Below are 23121 nucleotides of genomic sequence, written 5' to 3'. Positions count from 1 at the left end.
GATGTAAGTAGACTTATTTTTCTGCTGTTATGTATGCAATTATCATGTTGTAGAAATTGATGCGCATATGGTTGTTTGTTCCTGTTCACATACCACCAAAAATGGGTTATACACCCAAATACCAGTTTGGCTAATAAACAATGTATGTGCAGCTCCTCAGAGGAAGGACATTGTCTGAAAGTGTTTGACCTTTTTTATGTACTGTCATCTGCTCAATGCCTCAGCTCTAAGTTGGATGGTTACCTTTACTCCTGCCCTTATTTGTAACTAGCTATTTCCCATGGCATTGCCCACATACACATGTCACATATGTTTCACACACATTTAACATATTTCATCCATGTCTCTAGCAATTTTAACCCTGCAGTTTTGCATGAATTCTGAGGAAAAGTTTTAATTCTGATAGTAATTGATTGTATTGTTCAGGAAAAGGACTTTCACTGGTGAATGTATGATTCTCCACTGTTTTACACTAAGCAACTCTCAAGGGGAAGTCAAATGTATCTGTGGTACTGAGCTGTGTGGCATGATCTTTTGTACCAAAACACATTGGCAAAATTATTGGCTCGCTTCAGTGCTCATTCACACTATGTGGTCAATGCAATGAATAATTCAATTGAGAGACAGAGCGTGCTCCATATTTTTAAAATATTCCAAGTCAACTAATTACAGGAAAGAAATACCATCAAGTTATTTTTGGATATTTTTACACTTCTCTGCTTTCTGTTGTCACCCCCACCTATAACTCAACTTACTCCCACCATATTTTTATACAAATACTGAGTTATGTATGTACCAAATATGGTTGAAATGGTTTCAGGGGTGCCTGAATCATACTTTTATGTAACACCTTTTTACTCCTACCTTCAGCCATAGAAGTGCTTGTGGTGTCTTAGTATCACAGTAAATTTTCATAGGTACCAAGTGGTGTGTGCCAGTTTTGGTATAAGTCCCTTTGGGTGTTACAAAGGTATGCTGGATATCTGAATAAAATCATTTAGGGTATTAGGCTCCATTATTATGAAACATGACTGCTTCGTTGTTGTAGTGTTTCATAATGACATGCCCTAATAACCAAAATGATTTTATCTAAATTGACACTGGCCATGGAAGCTTACGAAATAATATGCTGTCATTTTAATATGCTGTCATTTTAATATGCTGTCATTTTTTAGGGGTGAAGGATCATCATGGCTTTCACCATTAAATCTAGCGACCCCAAGGACTATGGATTTGACATTAATATTGATCTTTTGACCTGTAGCTTCTTTTTCTTGAAGAACCATTTATCCAGTGCTTCATTTTTCTGAGGATTTGTGAGTGTGGCGTCTCTAACTTAAGGGTCTACATTTGATGAAATTTTCTACACGTTTTCTCTCTAAAGCCCCAACCATAGGGCTGGCTGGGGCGTATTACCCGCCATCCCCAATATTTTTGTACAAATAATGAGTCATGTAAGTACAAACTTTAACTGAAATTGCTCCAGACATTCCTGAGTTAAGCTGGTAGTGGTTAAGGTGGTATTGGTTCTTACTCCCACAGAAAGCATTACAGACAGACATACAACAACTCACCAAAGTATCATCTAGACTGGATGAATGGTATAGAAACAAACAGAAGAACAACAAACAAGGAAGCAAACTTCCATTTTTATGTGTTACATAAGGCTAGTATAATGGTAAGACAGAGATTTAGGAACCAGGTTTTAAATTGTAAGACATTTCCAGGGGCAGATATGGACTCTGACCACAATCTATTGGTTATGAACTGTAGATTAAAACTGAAGAAACTGCAAAAAGGTGGGAATTTAAGGAGATGGGACCTGAATAAACTGACTAAACCAGAGGTTGTACAGAGTTTCAGGGAGAGCATAAGAGAACAAATGGCATGAATGGGGGAAAGAAATACAGTAGAACAAGAATGGGTAGCTTTGAGGGATGAAGTAGTAAAGGCAGCAGAGGATCAAGTAGGTAAAAAGACGAGGGCTAGTAGAAATCCTTGGGTAACAGTAGAAATATTGAATTTAATTGATGAAAGGAGAAAATATAAAAATGCAGTAAATGAACCAGGCAAAAAGGAATACAAACGTCTCAAAAATGAGATCGACAGAAAGTGCAAAATGGCTAAGTGGGGATGGCTAGAGGATAAATGTAAGGATGTAGAGGCTTATCTCACTAGGAGTAAGATAGATACTGCCTACAGGAAAATTAAAGAGATCTTTGGAAAAAAGAGAGCCACTTGTATGAATATCAAGAGCTCAGATGGAAACCCAGTTCTAAGCAAAGAAGGGAAAGCAGATAGGTGGAAGGAGTATATAGAGGGTCTATACAAGGGCAATGTTCTTGATGACAATATTATGGAAATGGAAGAGGATCTAGATGAAGATGAAATGGGAAATACGATACTGCGTGAAGAGTTTGATAGAGCACTGAAGACCTGAGTCGAAACAAGGCCCCGGGAGTAGACAACATTCCATTGGAACTACTGACAGCCTTGGGAGAGCCAGTCCTGACAAAACTCTACCATCTGGTGAGCAAGATGTATGAGACAGGCGAAATACCCTCAGACTTCAAGAAGAATATAATAATTCCAATCCCAAAGAAAACAGGTGTTGACAGATGTGAAAATTGCCGATCTATCAGTTTAATAAGTCACGGATGCAAAATACTAACTTGAATTCCTTAAAGACGAATTGAAAAACTAGTGGAAGCTGACCTTGGAGAAGATCAGTTTAGATTCCGTAGAAACATTGGAACACATGAGGCAATACTGACCCTATGGCTTATCTTAGAAGCTAGAGTAAGTAAAGGCAAACCTATGATTCTAGCATTTGTAGACTTAGAGAAAGCTTTTGACAATGTTGACTGAAATACTCTCTTTCAAATTCTGAAGGTGGCAGGGGTAAAATATAGGGAGTGAAAGGCTATTTACAATTTGTATAGAAACCAAATGGCAGTTACAAGAGTTGAGGGACATGAAAGGGAAGCAGTGGTTGGGAAGGGAGTGAGACAGGCTTGTAACCTCTCCCCGTTGTTATTCAATCTGTATATTGAGCAAGCAGTGAAAGAAACAAAAGAAAAATTCAGAGTAGGTATTAAAATCCATGGAGAAGAAATAAAAACTTTGAGGTTCGCCGATGACATTGTAATTCTGTCAGAGACAGCAAATGACTTGGAAGAGCAATTGAATGAAATGGATAGTTTCTTGAAGGGAGGATATAAAATGAACATCAACAAAAGCAAAACGAGGATAATGGAATGTAGTCAAATTAAGTCGGGTGATGTTGAGGGTATTAGAATAGGAAATGAGACACTTAAAGTAGTAAAGGAGTTTGCTATATGGGGAGCAAGATAACTGATGATGGTCAAAGTAGAGAGGATATAAAATGTAGACTGGCAATGGCAAGGAAAGCGTTTCTGAAGAAGAGAAATTTGTGAACATCGAGTATAGATTTAAGTGTCAGGAAGTTGTTTCTGAAAGTATTTGTATGGAGTGTAGCCATGTATGAAGTGAAACGTGGATGATAAATAGTATGGACAAGAAGAGAATAGAAGCTTTCGAAATGTGGTGCTACAGAAGAATGCTGAAGATTAGATAGGTAGATCACATAACTAATGAGGAGGTGTTGAATAGGATTGGGGAGAAGAGAAGTTTGTGGCACAACTTGACTAGAAGAAGGGATTGGTTGGTAGGACATGTTTTGAGGCATCAAGGGATCACCAATTTAGTATTGGAGGGCAGCGTGGAGGGTAAAAATCATAGAGGGAGACCAAGAGATGAATACACCAAGCAGATTCAGAAGGATGTAGGTTGCAGTAGGTACTGGGAGATGAAGAAGCTTGCGCAGGATAGAGTAGCATGGAGAGCTGCATCAAACCTGTCTCAGGACTGAAGACCACAACAACAACAAGGCTAGCAGATAAGTCTTCTGAGTTACATGGTTCTAGTACCTGTATTATTTTTATTATCTCTTGTTTTTGGAAGCAAAAATAGACATGTTACCAAATCAATGATGCTACTTTCTTCTACATTTGGAGGGCAGACTTTTACTCATTCACACACTAACCACAATCAGATGTTGGTTCAAATTATTTAGTTAGTGAGGAATGTGACTCATTAAAATATTACTGGTGTCATACCTCCATCCCCTTATTCCTTTCCCTGCAGTTTAGTAGTGTATTATTACTGTCTGTAGATGGATGCAAGGAAGATTAGGGTCTAACCTTCCATCAACAATGAGTTCACTAGAGACAGCTGTAGTCAGAGTTTTTCCTGATATGACGAGTGATGAATACAGCCACTTTCCCCCGGGGGGGATATATAGCTTGAATGGGGAGGGGGAGGATGGGGGGGAGAGGACGAAGTTATAGGCTTAAAATTTAAGTGATAGCATTCAAAAGACATAGCAGCGCTATTAATATTTAAAATTTTTCATGAATAGCTAATATATAATTAAATAATATGTAGGTTAAGTACTAAGCTGTTAGGCTAAGCCTAAGTTAATTATATTAAATAATAAAATAATTTTATTGCATGCAAAAAAACTCACATTTACATCAAACTAATACGTCGAGGCTTTTTTACAGCATCTCTCTTGATGACGTCATCAATAAAACTTTCTGTTGGTTCATCGTCCCCTTCAGCTGAAATCTTCACACAAGCTTGGAGCATTTCCTGACCCATCCTATTCTCTAATTCTGTCATCGCCCTATTCATTGTACTAAATGACCTTTCCACACTGCAAGTTGAAATGGGAATGCACAGTACACATTCAGCGAGTGTCCGTAGTGCTTCGTAGCCGATGTCGGCTCTCAGAATGAAAGAAGCAACATCAGAAGATGTATCATCTAATTTATTACTAACATCATACCTAAAAGAATGCAAGTCTGCAATAATAGCATCAATGTTTGTAAGTCCCAAAATCAAGCACTGTTCTTTACAATCATTATCACTAAACTCTAGAAATTTTTTAAAACTTTCCAAATATGCAATTTCATCAATCATACTTTTAACAAATTTCCTTGCACTTTTCATAGCTTGAATCTGCTCCTCTACGCTCGTGAATAGCACACCTTTAACTTCTGTTGCATCCTCCTGCAGTTTTTTAATTTTATTAAGAGTTTCATTTTCTGTGCTATGTCCATCACAGTCACAAAGACAGTCGATGTGTCTTAAATGTTCCAGAGTTCCAGAAACAAGTAGACGGATTTGCAAAATTTTAAGTGATTGTCTCTGCAAAAGTTTACGTAAGTTCGAGACTGCATTTAACGTATCGTCTAAAATCACTAAACCTACAATGAAATTGGAATGCTTCATTTCTAACAAGATTTCTCCAGCTAAACTTGTTAAATCCGCATCGTCCTTGTGTATATGTTCACGTGCCATTATCATGGATTTGTAGGTTAGCAAAAATAGCATGAACTGTGCGATAGGTATTTAACCATTGGATGTCAACAGCTTTGGGTATTTTTAAAACAGGTTGCTCTAAAGCACACTGAATTTCATGCAAAACATTTTCTCGTTTTAAAGAACCATGAAAAAGTTTGTAAATGTCTTTAACAACATGTAATGTGCATTTTATAATGGGATGTTTATTCCTAGAGTTGGTGGCAGCAATTGACATAACATATGCTCTACAGTGAATGTATGGCAGCTTATGGCCCTTCCTCTCTGACAACCGAGTGCGGACTCCTGAGATAGAACCACTATAATTAACAGCACTTTTGAAAGAACAAGATAATAATATGTCATAAGAAAGTTTTCTTTTCTTTAGTTCAGTATCAATTGCTGTAAATATGGATTCAGCTGAAGTGCTTTTCAACTCAATGAGACATAAAAACTTTTCCTTCACTTCAAACGATGGAGACGGTGGAACATATCCAACTACTAAAGACAGTTCACTTTGATTTTAAACATTTGTAGATTCGTCTGCCATTAATGAAAAATATTTGTGATGGAGAAGTGTTTCATCTTAAAAGTCTAAAGACTCTCCCAAACAAGTCAACAATTCTGACGCAGTATACTTACTAAGATATGTGGACCTTTTGCTCTGAAATTTTAACCACTTTTCAAGATTAATGTCGCTTTTCAGTACTACCTTACGATTTAGAGTTTCATATTTTGTAATGTGGGGTATTTCTTCCTTACTAAGGAAATACAGACTTCGAATTACCAATGACAATGCTTTGCGGTTTAAAGCTTTTTCATTTTCATTTTGTTTAAATATGTGTATGAATTGGAGCATTTAATCCCTGTAATCTACAATTTTCAAGTGCAATGGCTCTGTCATGTTTTTCTGAGTTACCGTGCTTTTCTAGTTTTCCCGTGTTTCCAGTAGCTTTTCTAAATTTAGTGAAAGGTACAGAAATGAACACTCCTCCTGTTTTCTGTAGAGCTTCAACATCGTTTTTTAAATGCATTTCACACAATTTGCAGAAAGCCCCACCCAGCTCATGATCAAAGTACAACCAATTGTACTTACACTCCCATTTTTGCTGATACTTAATCTCGCATTCAATACTTTGTTTAGAATTGCAATTTATGGATGGGCCAGAAATAGCACATTTATCGTTTGAAAACTGTGGAAGGGAAACTGAAGACTTGGTAGACCTATGCAATTCATCGTCACAATCACTAGCACTTCTTTCAGTAGACTCACACTCATCTTTGTCTTTTGCAATACACTGTCTTTTATTAGAAAAGAAAGAAATTGAAGTTTGTTGTTTCGACATTGTATTTCGGCACTAACACTTCTTTTTATGTTATAAACTGACGAAGACTGCACGTAGTACACTACATAATCACATCACACTTCCATAGTAACCTGTCAACTGACTGTTACAACCTTACAACAGTTTCAACAATGCATTGAGTTTTTATACAACAATGAAAGCTTGGATTATACTCGTAGAGCAGCATTGCCAAACGTCCCACTCATGGTGGAATGTATCGCTTCTTTAGGCAAAAATTGTGTATCCCCATTGACACTGCAAAAATCATTGTCAAGTATACACAAATATTTGGTTTGAGCTTTGGACTCATCGATTAGGAAAAATCTATATGGCTATTAAATCTTGGAAATATTCCCAGTAATGTAATAAAAAAATTAATACAATCTTTTATAATGTCAGATGCTACTTCCAATTCCGTAGCAATACCCGTGGACATGTTTTGCGACATCAGGTTTATTATAAAGGCAAATAAAGTATAGATATGAGCGGCGGATAAGAATAAAGTTCGCAGCGAGGGTGGGCTGCGTACCTAAGGGATTAGCTTACACGTTAGGCCGATTGGAGGTGCGGTGAGGGAAGACATGAGAGAGGAAAGGCTGACTTATTTCACAATCGGCATTGCCAACACACCTTGCAATGCTTAGCTTTACCGCACACTTATTATACAGCAACTGCTAATTTGTTGGTGTTGGCAATAATAATAATAAAAACAGAACAATCGACACTAAGTGCTCCAAACCGAACTGATAAGTAACAAAATCAAACTATAGGGACCCAGCTACCACCTATTGTGTTACACATTCATTTTACTTGTAAAAACTGCATGTCATCATGACTTCTCCATAGTTGACTCCAAACTTCGTTAGTAGCAGCAGCTGGCGTAGTTTAAATTTTGTCACAATGGTACAAGTTAACAGTCTAGGTGATAATTTTTTTGTTTCACCACAACTATAGATATGAATTTCTCGGGGGTAATTTCCAATTTCCAGGGGGGGGGGGGGGGGGGGGGCGACTTTCCCCCCCAGGCCACCCCCTGAATTCATCACTGGATATGACTTCGTAGAAGTAGCGATACATATACAGATAAATGTCACATTCTTGTTGTGCCTCTCTTAATAATTGTTATAATGACTGCATTATATACCTCTTAATATTATCTTTCTAGATAAAAGGCTTGCAGCTAAAAGCCCCAAACCAGAAAGAAGGATTGTGAAGGATTTGGGAATATCACTGCAAGTGTCTGTGAAGAATGATCATGCTGCTGCACCTCCAGTTCAGAGAGTGAAAGGTAACTAATAGAAATTATATACTGGAAATAAATATTATTTACAGCTAGGATGACACCAACACATGAGGACACTAGCAGTTGAAGTATAACAACACATTTTTAATTCAACTTGAACTCTTGAACTGTCAGTTAGAAAGATGTGTGCTTGGAGAACTAATCATTAACAAAATTGATCAATTTAAAAGAAAGTTATCAGAATGGAAGCTCCTGGGAGAGGTGTAGATAAGGAAGGGACACGAAGGAAGAAAGAAAAAACATTAATGATGACAGTTAACAGTTTCTTACAAAAAGAATGAACTGAGTTTAAAATATTTTATTATGTACTTAAATATTTATAGTTGAACAGGGAGGACAGTGGAACCAAAACTTAAACTCATGTTGGAATGTTAGTTTCTAGTACAGGGAGACTGTCGTGTGTGTGTATGTGAGGGATATGCATTATTTTTACTAACAGTGAGAGCTTAGTTAGAATGCAGAAATAATATCAGATATGCTTTGAGGTATATAATACTTTAAAAACAGGAAGTTGAAAAATTTTATGCTGTCACAATGAAAGCAGCCTGCAATTAAGCAAATTTATCTTGTTGCACTTACAATAATATATTTAAATTACACATACACCAAGGGATTATTGGGTTGCTAATGGATTAGCCTGTTCTGCTATATGATACCTTGATTTTAGTGTTCCATCTTAGTGTTATTCATATCTCCATTTGTTCAAACGCATTTTGTATCTTAATTCCATTACAAGTTCTAATGTTTGGCCTAATGTTCTGTGAGCAGTTTTAATAGAGGTAGCATTTAAGTATTGTCAGTAACAATCCTGGTGGTGTATTTGTGTAAGCACATGTGTGTTGCAGAATATAATCTGTGACTTGTTAGTATTTCCCCAACATCTTTTGATAATTTATAAATGTGATCCTTCAGCTTGTCCCAGCATACTTCATGACAAAATAGCTCACGAGTGAATGGCCAGATGTCAGTGTCCAGCAGACACAATTTTTTGATGTCAACAATGGCTATTACAAGCAGACAGAAGAAGTAGCCATGGGGAGTCTACTCTCACCAATTGTCACCAACATGTGTATGGAATATTTGAGGAAGAAGCCCTGGAGCCAGCCCAATGAAAACTACCAGTTTCTTTCAGTATGTAGATGACACCTTCACCTTTGCCTTGTGGCCACATAGAAGAGAGACCTTGAATGACTTCCTCATACATCTGAATTCCATTCATCAGAACATTGATTTAACCTTGGAATGAATTCAATGAACTGTGGATGAAGCCCAACCAACAGGGAATTACATGCATTGAGTGAAAATAATAGTGCTTTGAGAATGCACAGTAAAATTTAAAAAGAATAACTGATTGCTGCAATCTATAATTTTCAAGTCAATATAACAGTTGCTGAGTGCAGCAACTTTCTGAATGGAAGGTAACCTGATGAATTTTCATTTATTACTTCAGGCTGCATACATTTACCATGGGAGTGGAAGTGGATGGAGTGCTTCTCTTACTGGATGCCCTGGTAAAAAGAAGAGACGTTGGCACATTGGGCCACAGTGTTTACCAGAAAAAGGTGCACGCTGACCTATACACAGATGCAGACCACTGTTATTACCCGGCATAGAGGAATGGCAAGCTCAAAACATTGGTACATAGGACTTGAATTCTCTAACATTGAATGTTTCAACCAAGAACTTGAACACCTGAGGTCAGTGTTCCAGAAGAACAGCTACAGAGTGACTGATTTGGAGCCCTACATCCTACATTTATGGTACAACTGATGGAAATAGAAGAGCAATCTCAGGAGGATAAGACCATTGCTTGTATTCCTTTTTGTGGTACATTATCTGGAAAGATAGGATGAATTACTCTGAAACACCAAGTGAAGACAATCTTCCGCCCACTGCATAAAACATGGGCACTGCTTGACAGTGGCAACAACAACCTTGGATTATGGAAATCTGGCACCTGTCAGACCAGACACCTTGCCAGTGTGGCGAGACATATGTAGGTCAGATGGTGTGTACTGTCAAAGGTCATTGTTGACATATCAACAGAACACCAGATTGCAGGAGCCTAACAAGTCGGCAGTTGAATCACATTTTCTGTGGAAAGTACAAAGATTGAATTATGACCATATTGAGATTCTTACACAGGCATTTAACTTCTGGGATCATTTCATAAAAGGATCTGTTGAGAATTGAGTAAGGCAGCCACTAATCAATCATAATAGTGGCTTCATGCTTAAAGGCCTGGAAACCTGCAATTAATCTGGTTAAGAAGGGGAAGGAGATACCTTGCAATGAAGTGACTATGAGGACAGGCAGAGGAACAGCAGAGTTGCCAGCAGTATGTGTAACTGGTCAGAAATGTAGGATAGTGTGGTGTCACCACCAGACACCACACTTGCTAGGTGGTAGCCTTTAAATTGGCCGTGGTCCGTTAGTATACGTCGGACCCGCGTGTCGTCACTGTCAGTGATTGCAGACCGAGCGCCGCCACAAGGCAGGTCTAGTCTAGAGAGACTCCCTAGCACTCGCCCCAGTTGTACAGCCGACTTTGCTAGTGATGGTTCACTGTCTACATACTCTCTCATTTGCCGAGACGACAGTTTAGCATAGCCTTCAGCTACGTCATTTGCTACGACCTAGTGAGGCACCATATTCAGTTACTATTCTGAACAGATAATATTGTGAATCATGTATCGTCAAGAGCGACGTTCATCATTAATGGATTAAAGTTAAGTATCAAAGTAATTACGTCCACTTTCTGAATTCTAATTCCTTCTCATGTTCCAGACTTCACGTCAGTATAGTTCTTCCCTCCTCACGCCAGCCTGCGTGAGCTAAAAAGTGTGCATTTCGGCCTCCTCTAGTAACACGGTGTTGGCTCTTCTGCCAACACAACAGATAGAACAGTGTGTCAGTCTGAGTAGTAGGGGAGGAGATGCTGGGCACAGATGGTGAACAGAATGTCAGATCAGAGAGAGGAAGGAAAGAGAGAAAAATGCTGCTCTGGCTTCTGAGACATCAGTTTATCAGTGCACCTGATGATGGAAATTTGGTCACTTGTTAAATTACTGTGGCCATTGGAAACTGACATCTGGCCTCTCACCCATGAACTACATCATCCTGAATATGCTGGAATAAGCTGAAGAACCACATCACATACTGCTACGGGGAGGAGATGTATCACAGCATGAAAATACTTGACAAGCTGTGCCACTGAAAAGGAGCCATTTGCTAAATGCATTTGCATGCCTTTTGAGATGCCATGAAGAATGTGTGGTTATGAACTTTCCCAAGGTAACACATCACACTGACTTAAGTGGCAGCCGGAAGAGTAAAGAAATGTGCTGGTCTAGTCATCATACAGCAGAGAGTACATATTGCTTGCCAGTGCCTGGGCTCTACTAACAAACAGATACTCAAATTACATGTACTGCTGACCAACCATTTCATTGCTGGATGTGGGAATGTTTTGATGCTGTTGAATGGGCTGCAGTGGATTCTGCACAAAGGAAGGCCACCAGATATCAAACATCAAAATTCAAGTACATATGAGTGAGACAATCTTCTGAAACATCCTGTCAGACTATCATCAATCTCAGATCCAAATAATTGGATGAGGCTATGCTTTCATTTCTTAATAACTTGAGGCTGAAGCAGCTGAAGAACATCGTGAAACCTTTCCTGCTCTCATGTGCACAAGACCTATTAAACCAAACATGTCTGGCAGCAGAGGGCAGCCGTACGGAAACTAAGAGAAGATCCAAATACTGTGGTCTTAACAGCTAACAAAGGCAATGCAGCTGTTGCCCTGTCTCACCAGAATTATGTGAAGAAATTTTATGCCTGCTTAGGATAGTGCCTACCAAAGGGTCAACACTGGCCCTACAAAGAGGGTGAGAGAAAGACAATGATGTTTCTCAAATGAGGGTGTTAAGAAGTTATGACAGAGACCATTAGTTCCTCCGAAACTTTATGGACTGCTGGAAGTTCACTTTTATGCCCCATTACTAGCAACATTTGTGACTCAACATAGTCATGTGCTAAGTTTGTTTATTCCTTATGTTGGGAAACATTCACACCACATTTGCACCCCCCCTCACCCCCCCCCCCTCTCTCTCTCTCTCTCTCTCTCTCTCTCTCTCTCTCTCTCTCTCTCTCTCTCACACACACACACACACACACACACACAAAGATTGCCTTTACAAGAATCCTTTACAAGACCCTCCATAACAATGAAAGTCTCATCCAAGAGCTTGAACATCTGAGGATGGTATTCCAGAAGAATGGCTACAAGGAGTGGCAAATTCAGAGAGCCCACTGTACAACTGGCAGAAACAGAAGAGGACCCTCAGGAGGAAGTGGCCACTGCATTTTTCCCTTTTTATGGTGCTCTGTCTGGAAAGATATGATGAATTTGAAACACCAAGTGATGATGGCTGTTTTGCCTACTGCCTAAACTTTGACAGTGTTGGATACAGGGTTACATGGGATGGATTATGACCATACTGTGGTTCTGCCTAAACTTGGACAGTGCTGGATACAGGATTACATGGAATGGATTATGACCATACTGTGGTTTTGACACCTGCATTTAACTTCTGGAACTGCTTCATTGAATTTATTGATATCCTAGTCAGAGAACCACTGATCAGTCATTATAATGACTACATGCTTAGTAAGTCCTGTGAACCCGCAATTAGTCTGATTAAGAAGAGGAAGGGGATACCTGTAATGAACTGACTTCAGGGGCAGGTAGAGGGACAGCAGAGGTGCTGCCAGCATGTGTTCCAGGGCACAAGCCTAGGACAGAGCTATTTGTTGAACTCAAGAGTAGGGGAGGAGGAGCAGTTAGCAGATATAATGGCAGATTGGAGGGTGGAGGGGAAGAGAGAAAAGTGCTGTGCCATCCCTCAAGTGGTCAGTTTACCAGTGTACCTGATTATGGCAATGTGGATACTTACTGAAATAAATACACATAATTTTCCATTAGTACATTGAAGACTTTGTGGAAAAAATTGAAAAATCGCAGTCAGCCAGTTATAGGAATTTTCTGCAGTGTACCTTGAATAAGATATAACATTGAACGTAATGCATTGAAGTTAAACACTTTTTATACCATCTCACCTGAAAAATTCATATCCATCTGTACTATTATGTACACCTGACAGCACAAAAAATGGCCAAGGCTGAAGATTGAATTACCTGCCATGTTACACAGGAATCTATCTTATTATGGGGTGTTGAAATGTAATGAACAGTGTAATAGAAGGATTAACACCTTCTTAACACTTAGCATGCAGATACATCCTCTAAAAATTTGCAAGAAAGCTATGCTGCATCATTTGTAGCATTACGGACATAGTAAAGGCACTGTATTTTGCGATGTGAAATCAGGAACAGTAAGAAGTATCTAAATGTCGAAAGCTGATGTCGAAAGCTGTAGCATAATGCATGCATAGCTGTGACATAGTTGACTAGTTGACAGTCTAGTGGCCCTGGCAAAAAGGTTTGATTCAAATAAGGCTTATTGCAGCTTTTTTTTTCCATTGTTCCATTAATTTCTGTAACTGATAGGAATCACAAAACTAACAGAATGAATAGTCCAGGGTTTTTATAAAGCTATTTTTGGCCATCAAAAGTGCATTGCATGATGCTTCATTACCTCATAATATTCTAATCAGAGGCCTTCAGCTTCAATCACTGTCTGAATCTGTGAGGAAAGGAGTCTGTGAGGTGAGTAATGAATATCTCATTTTCGGACACCTCCTCCCAAGGAGCTACAGTGATGTTCTAAAGGTCATCACAGGTTCTAAGTGTGTGGTCAGGCAAGTTTCTGGCATGATCTGTTTTTTTTCTGCCCATAAGTTTTCAAAAGAGATTAGGTTTGGTGCTGGAGGTGGCCAATCAAGAGGAGGAAATCACATTTTTTCTGTAAACCAACCCTGCACCATCACTGACACGTATAGGAGACTCGTCTTGCTGGAAACAGGTTAATCCCTCTGGATGTAGTTGTTGCACTGGCGGGACCAGAATATTACTCATAATACTGGGCAGCACCAAGTTGACCATCTATCCTGTGAAGGATTCCAAGTCCACAGGAATGCATCCAGCCCCAAACTGCAACAGACATGAGGCTGCAGTGAAGTGACTCATGGATGTATGTATGGCCAAAATGGGCACCTTGCAGCCTTTGTATTTGTACTGGGCCATCATTCACTAAGAACAGTACTGATTTGTCAGAAAATATCATGTTCAAGATTGACAATGTCCTCAGCAAACACTAATAAGTAGAGTCGATGATCATCACTGAGTTTCTCCTTTGTTGCTGGTTGTTTGTGAGGTAGTCTGGTCTCCTGAAGCTGGTGCCAGCCCTTATCCACTGAGCTGGGAAATGCAGGTGTGTTTAAAAAAGGGTTTTGCCATGACGTTTTGAGAACTTCATTATCTTGGATGGGTATCCTTATATGACAAACTCCAGTTCCCAAATACGTACTAGATGCTGCAGTATCTGCATTGTCACGTGTACACTCAGGGACTCAGTACTGTGCCCCAGCCTCCAGCAATGTCAAATCCCCTTCCTCCACAAGAGAAATGATGTGATCATGAATAGCCTGTTGACAATGAGGCATGGCATATGAATAACATGACTAGACTGAAAGCAATGTTGAGCAGATATTTGCACTTTTTCCTGTACTGTCATTGGCTGTTATAGAATGAATTGTGTGCTTGCAGACATAACTCGCCCCAACATACTGTTAATTTATAACTGTGTAATATTGATGAAACTGTGTGAATAATTCTCATGTATAATTCAAACAGAGGTAGTAAATTTAATTTTTTGTCAGCAAGGAGCTCATTCTCCAGCATAAGGAACTCTCACTAGTACATAGCCAAAATTCCATTGCATCTTCTGAGGAAAATCAGCTGCACTTCCTTGACATAGGTTTCACATAATACAATGGTGGATTTCATAGCGAGCAAATTGTTGAATGACAAGAGTGTGTGCCTTATGTCGAAGGAGGGAGAGAGGGAGGGTGGGAGGGATGGAGGGATGGGTTCACATTGATTCAATCATGAGTCACTTTGCATATGAAGCCTGCACATTGTTTATTCTGCTACAGTGATCATTTACAAACTTATCATCAATTAACATGTGCACTATATCTGCAGAGAATACCAACATATTCCTTTTTCAGAAAAGAATACTGACAAGATCAGTTTCCTGTAATTTTTTGAACTAATATTTCCTTTAAATTTATTCATGTTACATGGATGTTGTTTGAGGTCTGCAACTGTATTATAAGATTGTGTGGAATAATTTTATATTGCTGCAGTCACTTTTTACTAATATTTTATTAGCACACCGCATTTCGGCAGCATGCTGCCATCATCAGGTGCATTATACAGTTACTTATACATCAGCTGATAGGTTATGTACATTAGCTGTGTGTGCCAGTGGGGTTAAGAATCGAAAAATAAACATTTTTGTTGGCGATTTCACATAGAGCACAGTAACAGGCCAATCACAGCTTAGCATTTTCACAAACAAGTTGTAAACAGACATTTATGAAAATGCTAAGCAGTGATTGACCTGTCGCTGTGCTCTGTGTGCCAAAAAATGAAATTGCCAACAAAAATGTTTATTTTTCAATTCTTAACCCCACTGGCACACACAGCCAATGTACATAACCTATCAGCTGATGTATAAGTAACTGTATAATGCACCTGATGATGGCAGCATGCTGCCGAAATGCGTTATGCTAATAAAATATTAATAAAAACTGACTGCAGCAGCATAAAATTATTCCACATAATATTTCCTTGTCTGTGTGTCCTCAAGATAAATAGGAAAATGTGGTGTGTTGCATTTCTTTCATGTCACTGTAACAGGACTTTAACTCTAGGTCTCTTTCTGGTTGGCTATAAATTCCTGGAAAATAAGACTAACATATTCTATCAGTTTTGAGTCTGTATCATTATTAATACTAAATACTAAGGTACTAGCAATGATTTACAACATGTGACTCTCCAAGAACAAGACGTAACCTGCTTCTGTGAATGTTTACTTAGCCCTTCTCACAAATTTATTGTGGATAACAATACAAGGTTCTGTTATCACTTTTGATGTATTTGTTGATTGGTTGTTAGATGTCCCAGTGGAAATAAGAATAGCCATGTGTGGTTTTGTGACAGCTTTCCTTGAGGTCCACCAGCAACTAGTCACTTCTGGGATAAAACCAGTCCAGTTGTTGAAACAGCATACACTGGTTTATTGTATTATCATTGTTAGTGAGTTTCAGATGATTGACTACTACTCCATTTGCCACTGAGGAGAATGTTACTGCACTGTGAAAGGTAGTGGACAAAGACTGCTTTGGCACACACCAAATATAAGAACTGCAGGATCATTCTGAAAGGTCACATCAAAGGAAAAAAATCATTGTTCTTTGCAAGTACTGAACTCATTGAGAGTGGAGTAGATGACACATTGTATCTAAGAGTGCAGAAAAAAAATCATTTGACAAATTTTAGTCTGATGTATCTTTCAATGTCAATACTACTATTACAGCCAGTACAAATGTGGCTGTATTACTGTAATGTTCCAATTGATTGACAGAAGTGACTCTTTAAATGCAAAGATAAATCCATCGCACTCCAAAAATTTCATTCTGTCAAATCAAGAGTAATTGCAATTCCTTTTACTGCATAAATAATTCTTCACAACACGCAAAAAACAATTTCTGAGTGTGGTACATGGAGCAATCCCTGCTACAAAGGTGTGAAAGCCATTCTGAAAGGCAGGACCTGACAGTTGTATCTGTCAAACTTCCTGACGTGGCTAAATATGTGCTAGCTGATCTGGGACTCTAAACCAGATCCCCACTTTTCTTGAGCTATCAAATTCTTGTGTTCTTCCCTGTACTTCCCCAAGGGGCAATTCATTGTTTCCAAATTTTTGAATTGTTTCTAAAATGTTTGAGTGAAGTGCCTTTTATTTCTGTTTTGTTTCACAAAAGAGTTTGTTTCTTTGTACTATTGTTTTATTTCTTATTTTGTTTTTATGTTGTAGGGGTATATTTGATAATTTGTCATTTTGCAAATGCACAGACATGTACTTCATCTCATTTTTATGTAATTGACTATGATTGCAGGCAACTCCCTCATTTCTTGTAAAATTGTTCCTTGACAATAAATTCATGGAAAAGTTTGCAGTGACACAGCATGTACATCTGAGGCAGATAATTAATCATATTTCAGTTGTAATAATTACAAATCTGGCAGTGATTGCACGAAAGTACAAAAATTGATGTTGGAAGTAGTTTGTAGAATTACTCAGAAAGTGTAGATAGTTACCTTGTGATATAAGTATTAGAAAACCTTACTAATGTTTGTTGTTTTGTCTCCAGTATCACCAAAGAACATAGCAGGAACAGGTAGAGTAGGACCACGTCAGCAAGCAAGAATGAGCTACAGTAGTCAGTCAGAAGATGAAACAGTCCGTGTGAATACTGAAAGGAAGGTTCCCAGCAAACGACAGAACAAGAAATATGAGCAATCTCCAGAAACTAAACCTCTTTCTGGGGCTAGTACACCATCATCAAAGGAGAAAGAGGTGGCTCATGATGCTTCTGAAGCTAATGTGACTAGTGCTTCAAAGCCACCGTTACCCCCTGTTTGTGACTCAAGGACAGGAAATGAAACGCCAAAACCAAAGCGACAGATACTAAAAGCAGTACGACAGAGAGGACAGAGAAATTCTACAAATAAAAGTTATGGAACAAAGTCAAGTGACTCAGATAAAAAGGAAAGTAGTGATGATGCGAAGGAAAGGAGTGAATCGGGAGATGATGGGTGGGAAGATGTCACTACTACAAGTGGAACTGAGAGTATGTCTGAAGATGCTGTGCCTTCTCAAATGGAAAATAGTCCATGTGTAGTTGCTATGAATGATTTGAGTTTGAGTGAAACAAAGGAAGTTTCTGAAGCTAATTATATGAGCAAAACCCAAAATAATTCTGAAGAAGCTGTTATGCCATCAGAAGGAACAGACCACATAGAAACGAAAATGTCTGATATTGACAACTTATGTTCTAGTACTGCTGATCAGTCAACTGCTGAAAATCATGGAAAAACTGCATGTGATTCTGATCATTCTGCTGTGGTTACTGAAACACTGTCTGATATTAACAACTTGTGTTCTAGTTCTACTGGCCAGTCAACTGCAGAGAGCTGTGGAAATGCTCCACATGATTCTGCTGGTAGTCCTGCTGTGGATGCTGAGACAGTGCGCACAAGCGACCCTGGTCTTTCACCTGGAGATACTAAGCAAGAAGAGCTGTTGAATTCTGCAGCTGTTGAAATTCAGCAAAATGAAACAGGAAATCCAAACTGTTGCAGCACTGATGCTGAAACAATAGCTGTGGAAAGCAAAGAAACAGATTTAGCAACACCTGAGCAGAGCAGCAAAGGAAGTGAGGGAAAAATGGATGAAAAATAATTTGTTGCAGTTTATTGCCATGTAATTACTGATGTGCTCAAAATTCTGTTTCAATTACATTCTCCATTAAACTTTGCAAAAGCTTTGCATATTTGTGTTGAAGGGAATATTTATAGTTTTTGTTGGTTATATTTTGTTTAGTCTGTGCTATTTTGTAGGAATTAAATAGCCTCCTTGCCTGGTCCTTAGTGTATGGTTCTAAATGTTGCTATGCTAATTGTGTTAAAGATAATTCAGGCCTCTATTTCCTACCCATACATTAATGCAAAAATGTATTTTGTACATTAGTATTTATAATGAACACTTTTTATAATCTAATAATTTATTGTTATTTATGCTTTTTCCTGTTGAAAATCCTCTGGAAGTTCTCATATTTATTTTCATGAAATTATGTAACAGTTAATAAAACAATTTATGATTTCGTATCAAGCTGTGATGAAACTAAGGGATGCTTTAACTTTTTGTAGTGTAATAATCAGATTGTATGTAATACTTCATACATGAGAAAGTGCATGTCAGACTTACACTGGAATGTTATAGTTTTCATTTACAATTTTTGAATTTCATACATTATTAAACATGCTGAAAGAAATAGCTTTATTTAATTAAATTCTTCTGGCAGTCTATACACTTACACGTATTCTTCAGTTCCTTTGTGGTGGTGTTTATACATAGTACTGGATACATTGTATTCACAGAAATGGAAGGCACTGCTTCTCAAGCCAAAAATTTACATAAAAAATCATCTGCTGTGAGTATATTGCAACTTACAAATACTATGTTTGGTTCTGTCAAAATTAAATTTATAAGTGTCAGTGTTGTTGTAATTTACAACTTTTCGATAGAACATGCTGTTCTGTTGCCATATTTATGAATGGTATCCAGAACTTGAATAGTTTCATTTCAAATATGGCCTCTAGACCTGTATTTTTTGTGATGAAACATAAATACTTCAGCTTGAATGTTATGTACATGCTAGAAAATTTTTAAAACTTGTCATTCAGTGTATTGACAGAGGCATGATGTGAGAATAAATTGAAGATATTTTCTGAATGTGTTAGTTTTTGAGAAGGGGAATTTTTAATGTTACTGTGGGTGTCTTATAAATTAAAACATGTAATTACAGACCTCACATTGACTGAGCACTATTGTATTACAGTACTTTACTGATGGAAATCAGGCTGTCATTCTGTACTGAATACCATTATTATTTCCAAAATTGATATATTTAAAGCCTACAGATTCCATCATTTTGGATGCTGTCTGTACTGCAAACTGTACCTACATCTGGAGATGAGTTTATAAGTCTAATATAATCTACACATGTGGTTAAACCAAATTTCAGAAACAGGACAGTGGTACTTTTTGTATTTTGTGATAAATATACAAATTAAGTGAAAATTCATAATGGATGTTTATAACTACTGGAAATATTTTCATTCTTCTGAACTAATTAATAACTTTTGTGGTTTATCAAGTTTTCTGAAGTCTGTACTCATGAAAATAGTTTCATCTTTAAACCACATGATATTAAACTATAATCTGTGGATAGCTTGACCTATATGCTGCATTAAATTATCTTTCATATTTTGTGTAAATTATTTTGTCAGTTTATTTTCCGTATAGTGAAATATTTGGAAATATGTTTAGTTATACATGAAAATTCATTGATACTGATAGGTATTCTGTGATTGGTTAGCAAGGAAATACCTTTGCTTGGTACATGATGTGTCCTTTCAAACCTAATGAATAAATTACTGATATGTTCTAGACAGTAGTGGCCTCTTAATTTCTGGTGTTTTTCTTTAAATGAGGTCATTTGCAAAAAGAAAAATCCTAAAATAATTTAATTTAAACACAATTTCACTTCTAATGGGGATTCTAGAATTTTAAAATTTACTAAATTTCTCTCCATCTATTCAGTTCTTCACAGTGTTGGAAGGATCACATAATTTTATCAGGTTGATTACCAGCTCTTATATTTTGGAGAACTTTAGACATTTTCAGATCTATTTGTGCCCTTTTCTTTTATATCATCTTACTAGGTTTTTTTTTTAAATTAATGTTAATGCACTGACTGTACATTAATTCAGCTTGAGCACTTCATCCCAAAAGTCCATGACTTGTGGCCTAGTGATTAGCATTGCTGCTACTAGGTTATGGGGTTCAGGATTCGATTCCCGTCCAGGAAAAAGATTTTCTTCACTCAGGAATTGTGTGTTTGTGTTGCCTAATCATCTCATCTTCATCAACGAGCAATTTGCTGAATTTGCATCATTCAGAAACACTAGCACCAGATGGCCAAACATTGCTAGATGGGTTACCCAGCCAATAATGCCATACAATCGTTATTTTACCCCAACAGAAACAAAAACTGTAACTACTGTTCATAATCTTCTCATAATAGAACAATCTGATTGATGACTGTCAATCACATATTGATTTATTTTACTCTGACCAACTCAGTCTGAAATCAGTCCCTGCCTAATACTATGTTCAATTTTTCTGTGGGCATTTCATAATGTCAGGTTCATGGCACTTCCTTCTCGGGTATTAGAATTAAGTTAACATCACTACATGACTGAACACATATTTGTGTGTGTGTAGTGGACCAGTCTACATGTTATATACTAGAACTTCTCTGTTTTTACTTGTTAGTTTTCTGCTACATGAATGTTAGTGTACTTGCCTTTACAAGTAAGTCTGCTGTCCTTGCTAAAAAATTTTTGAGCTGCTTAATGTTAGTGAAAGTTTGACACAGTTACAAATACCTAACACTAACAAAATAATAATATTCTGCCCAATTAATTGCAATTTTTTTATCTTTCTAAACTGGATTTATTTTTTGTTATTCCCACTCTTAACAGATTTCCTTGCATCCGTTAACAGAGCATAAAGCCCAATTTTTTAAATGCCCTAGATTTTGTGGTTTTTATGAGGTTCACTTTCATTTGGGATGTATTATACCATTAGTTTCCTTACTTTGACAGTATTAAATGCACAAATTATTTGCCTTTGTTATTTCCTTTTCTTGGCTTGAAAAGCACACCAATTGTAATATCAGATGTCAGCAATTCCACTTCCATGTAGTGGAAATACTGAAACATTTTGCATTTGTAAGAGTGTAGGTGTAAAAGCATAGTGCAGACAGCTGCTGTGATGATGTAGAACATTATGTTTATGAAGTATTAACCCCTCTGTTGATTAAGAGTAGGTTCAATAATATTTCGTGTTTCCAGGTTATTTCTTCAGACTGTTGCCTTCTAGAGGGTTGGGTTGGGTTGGTTTTGGGGAAGGAGACCAGACAGCGAGGTCATCGGTCTCATCGGATTAGGGGAGGATGGGGAAGGAAGTCGGCCATGCCCTTTCAGAGGAACCATCCCGGAATTTCCCTGGAGTGATTTAGGGAAATCACAGAAAACCTAAATCAGGATGGCTGGACGTGGGATTGAACCGTCGTCCTCCCGAATGTGAGTCCAGTGTCTAACCACTGCGCCACCTCGCTCGGTCTGCCTTCTAGAACTAACATTACAAACCCACTTGTGTCAGAGCAATTGACACATTCTTAAAATATAATCAATGATATGAATTAATAGAGGGAAACATTCCACATGGGAAAAATATATCTAGAAACAAAGATGATGTGACTTACCAAACGAAAGCGCTGGCACGTTGATAGACACACAAACAAACACAAACATACGTCTTTCCCTCTCCTTCCCTCTTTCCTGATGAGGCAACAGTTTGTTGCGAAAGCTTGAATTTTGTGTGTATGTTTGTGTTTGTTTGTGTGTCTATCGACGTGCCAGCGCTTTTGTTTGGTAAGTCACATCATCTTTGTTTCTAGATATATTAAAATATTATCAGATAGATAAAAAATATTTCCACCAAGCAGCAGCAGAAGAAAACACACATAATGTTAAGGAAATGTGCAAACTTTCACAGCCAATGACTCCATCTTCTGGTAGAAGGGTTAAAGGGGAAGGAGAAAGATGAAGGAAATAGACTGGCAAGGTTTAGAACATAGGAAGAGTTACAGAAAAGTTGCCCAGTACCCCAGGTCAGGGGAGATTTACAAGACAGGGTGAGAGGGAAAGACTGTTAATAAGCAAGAGGGATTACTGATAAAACATTGTGTAAGGGTTAAGAAGAGCAGAAAGCTAAGTCTTTGCTTCTCATCTTGTCTGCAAGTCTTCCTGACCCAGGGTTTTGGGTGACTTTTCCATAACTCTCTCCATTACCTAAAATTCAAGCAGTCCTTTTTATTAATACCTATTCCTTCCTCTTCAACCCCTCTGCCAGAAGAAGAATCCACTGGTTCTGGAAGCTTGCAAATTCCCTTAACTTTCATGTGTGTTTTTTCCTGTCTCTGCTTGATGAGAAGATTTTTTCTGTCCAATTATATATTCATAAACTGATTATTTTGTTAGCTAATTTTGTCTTTTGGACCTACTTTGCAGAATTGTTTAAGATCTGAATAAAATCCCTTCTTCCTCTCATCAGCTACATGCATACATGATTTATTACATTAACAATGTTGGGAAAGACAGTTACTACTTATTGTAAAGAAGTCACATTAAGTTTGCAGA

General features: G+C 37.8%; 1 protein-coding gene across 1 annotated transcript in view; it reads left to right on the top strand.

Moving 5' to 3' along the window:
• The window catches only part of LOC124802766, a 177057-nt gene extending 156946 nt beyond the window's left edge, over positions 1 to 20111 (top strand). Inside the window, exons 7-8 of the mRNA XM_047263758.1 lie at positions 7897 to 8019; positions 17442 to 20111. Coding sequence (XP_047119714.1) covers positions 7897 to 8019; positions 17442 to 18532 — 1214 coding nt within the window. The 3' untranslated portion in view covers positions 18533 to 20111. The remainder of the gene's footprint in view (positions 1 to 7896; positions 8020 to 17441) is intronic.
• The last annotated feature ends 3010 nt before the right edge of the window (positions 20112 to 23121 follow it).

Source organism: Schistocerca piceifrons, chromosome 6 (assembly GCF_021461385.2).
Source record: "Schistocerca piceifrons isolate TAMUIC-IGC-003096 chromosome 6, iqSchPice1.1, whole genome shotgun sequence".
In the NCBI taxonomy this organism is placed as follows: domain Eukaryota; kingdom Metazoa; phylum Arthropoda; class Insecta; order Orthoptera; family Acrididae; genus Schistocerca; species Schistocerca piceifrons.
Note: the sequence above shows the minus strand (reverse complement) of the source record. Positions and strands in the feature narration are given on the sequence as shown.